Source organism: Austrofundulus limnaeus, unplaced genomic scaffold (genome assembly GCF_001266775.1).
Source record: "Austrofundulus limnaeus strain Quisiro unplaced genomic scaffold, Austrofundulus_limnaeus-1.0 Scaffold298, whole genome shotgun sequence".
NCBI classification, from domain to species: Eukaryota; Metazoa; Chordata; class Actinopteri; order Cyprinodontiformes; family Rivulidae; genus Austrofundulus; species Austrofundulus limnaeus.
This window is the reverse complement of record NW_013952700.1, coordinates 103160-106345: the sequence shown is the minus strand read 5'-3', so window position 1 is coordinate 106345 and position 3186 is coordinate 103160. Positions and strand designations below refer to the sequence as shown.

At 39.1% G+C, this 3186-nt stretch overlaps 1 protein-coding gene across 2 annotated transcripts in view; it reads right to left on the bottom strand.

Annotated features, from left to right (window-relative positions):
- disp1 (dispatched homolog 1 (Drosophila)) overlaps window positions 1-3186 on the bottom strand; it is a gene marked incomplete in the record, with an annotated part of 158745 nt that overhangs the window by 54523 nt on the left and 101036 nt on the right. For both annotated transcript variants that reach the window (XM_014021587.1, XM_014021588.1), the window contains 1 exon segment: window positions 294-922. In XM_014021587.1, the coding sequence (XP_013877041.1) occupies window positions 294-886 (593 nt within the window).

The following is a 3186-nucleotide window of genomic DNA, read 5'->3' as shown; positions in this document are numbered from 1 at the left end:
TCCATGTGGAGGCAGGGCTTATAAGGCTGAATTCACCTGAAACTCAGACTGAAGAAGTCTCTTGGAGGAGGGACGAAACGTTTCACTAAAGAACCCATCCAGAGGACCTACTTATTTTTKMTTTTTGATTTTTTTTCTACCTGGATTACTGAGATGCATCAGGACACAATAAAGTACCAATAATCTGAGCATGTGACACAAATTTAGTTTTGACCAGTTAAAATAATTAAAGAGAAGAATTTTTAATGACCTGAAGGAAAAACAAAGAAACCAGTTTGAGTTTATCCTCCTACCTGATTCCAGCTGCGTGTATCGGACTCTGCAGGTGCCAGCGCTGGTGATGGTGGTGAAGAGGGGCGGGGGAGGACGGATGATGGTGGTGAAGAGGGGCGGGGGAGGACGGGTGATGAGGGTGAGAGTAGGTGCAAGCAGAGAGGCAGCATGGGCAGGATGTAGCGGTGCCTTGGTGGGGGTCAGAGGTGGGGTTCTGGAAGAGTGGGCACTCCGACTGACCGCAGGGGCAGCACAGGGTGGAGTGGAAATGGCAGTGGGGGCAGAGTGGAGGAGAGGAAGATGATGGGGACAGCTTGGAGGGGACGTGACGCCTGCCAGGTTTTTGGGGGTCTTTAACAGCAGGGGAGGGAGAAGCTGCTGACGGCGGGGGGAGATTCCTCGGGGAGCCATTCTGTTGGAGAACTCCGCCGTTCGGACTCGGCCCGTTTTCTTTCTCGATGTGTGATCTGTGCAGATGAACTCCTGTGTCTTCATCTCCTTCTGCTGGGAGAGGGTCCTGGCTGCTGCAGGACGGGGGGTTTCCACCAGTGCTTACAGGACAGGGACCTCCATTGCTGCGAGACAGAAGGTCATCGCCGGCATCGGCCATCATCCTTTCACAGAGGGCCTGGAACTGACAGTCACTCCTCTGAAAGAAAAAGAAAAAAACATGTCTAAGATAAAAAAAAATCTTTGTTTGCTTTATTCAGAAGAAAAACAAATTATAACAGAGACGACTTGTGGAGTTCACTTATGTGGTTGATTATTTCTTGGATTGAAGCAGCGTCTTTCTGAGTCCAAGCACAAACAACCAACTCCAGGAGGACAGAAATATATCATAACGTGTTGGCAAACGAAGGCCCACAAATCTAAACCACACAGTCATATTTAAAGTGTTTGCAGGGTTTACAAAAACAAAAATTATCTTGATAATGAGCTTAAAAAAAGGCACCGCTGCAATTTTCCATTGGACAACGCTGTTTCACAGAAAACACACTGACAATCATCTAAAAATAAGTTAGCAGCAGCCTTTATTACAAAAAAAAACTAGTTTTGTACTTTCAAAATCTGAAAAGTTATTTCAACAGAACACGGTTCGCCTAGAGTTTCATCTGTGTGTCATTTCTTTGGCAGAAACCAAACTGCTGATTTGAATAAAATTATAAGTTATTTTGAAACTGGACCGACTACATGAACCAAAAACTAGCAAACTAAATACAACAATGGTGGAAAAGCTATCTAAACAAAAAAAAGCAATTATGGATTGAGAGGGAGAAAAAAGAAAGAATGTAAACAATGTTTTTATTGAGCAAGTAAAGAAGACTTGATACTAACTGGAGTAATTTTAGGCTGATTAAAAGAGTCGATCATCAGATATTGTCCAAGATTAACCTTCAGGGTGGATATAGCTCGCTAGCAGCCTCGCACCGAGGACCTATCCACGTCATCATTTACCCAGAATGCTTTGTGTGTAAATAAAATGGCTCTGTCCATGTTAAAATATATTTTAAAAAAATGTACAAAACTAAACAGCCTACAGTATTTTTACAGTCTTTATTTTACAGTTAAAATGTATGTTTATCAAATAAAGTCTAATGTTACAACTAATCAGGGATCCCTTTAAGGCTCTGTCACACTATAACGTTTCAGACAACTTATGAAACATTTGGAGACCTCTATGCTGAAGATGGAGTTAAAAAAAATCAATTGGAAGCCTGTACTGAAATGCTAACAAATTGATCAACTTTGTAAATTTTATCAGTAATATAGTGGAATTTTTCTTTTTGATTTTTTACCTGGATTACTGAGATGCATCAGGAGAATTTGGTATAAGTTGTCTAAAACGTTATTGTTACATTTTTTAATCAAAAAGAGAGTAACTTCAGCTGTTTGCTGATCAATGAGCAGTGTTTGTATTTTATTAGCCTGAGCTGTGATGGGCAAAATAAACAACATTCAATAATACTTTAAAACAGATAATTGTTAAAAAAAATACTGGGATATAAAATGTTGGTCATACCACCAGGCATAATAGGCAGCACAAAAGGTGGAGGTTTAAAATTGTTTAATGTGAATAAAAAGAAAATAACCACCTACTAACCAACTAATTGTTTTATTATTGGTCTGACTTTGGTAGTTTTTTTTATATTATCATGTGTTAAATTAAAACATATATTTCAAAAGCAGTAACTACTCAAAATGACCATTGTCAGATACATTTTTTCCAAAATCAACTTGATAAAAAAAACTGTACAATTTACATAAAATATTCCTTTATGTCAAATAATCACGAGGAACAACTTGAGACGACTGCTGCATCAAAAACACATGATTTTTACTTCCTACTTTCATCTCAGGTTTCATTTTGCCTGGCAGCAGCTTGTGAAGAACTCCCTGTTGATGTGTGATGGAGGAGCCAACAATCAGCTATCTGTGATGCCATCAAGTGATAAAACCCTGAACTGGAAGCTGATGATGTGGAAAGAGCTTTATCTGATGACTGCAGTCCTTCAATAACGTGCTCACTTAGCATGAAATATGACCCTTTCATGTTGTTGGAATGCCACTTGGATTTAAAATCAGTTTATTGCCTTTTTGTTTGCGAAACTTTAGTGCACATTAAAATGTTTAAATATAACTCTTATCCCTTAAACTCCACTTCACTTCTAAACTATCCAAGGTATGTACACACCAAGGAGGTCCTATACAACGACTGGAGTGCATAAAGACCACGTGACCATGTGATCGGCTGGTGAAGCTAACGGCTAATGCTAAACGGGCAAGACTGGATTTCCCATTACTGTACATGTTGACACCAGAGCAGAAAACAGGACTGACGATGTAGAAATCATTAAAACTAATAATAATATTAATCCAATTATTATTAATATTTTACAGTTTATATAATCTATC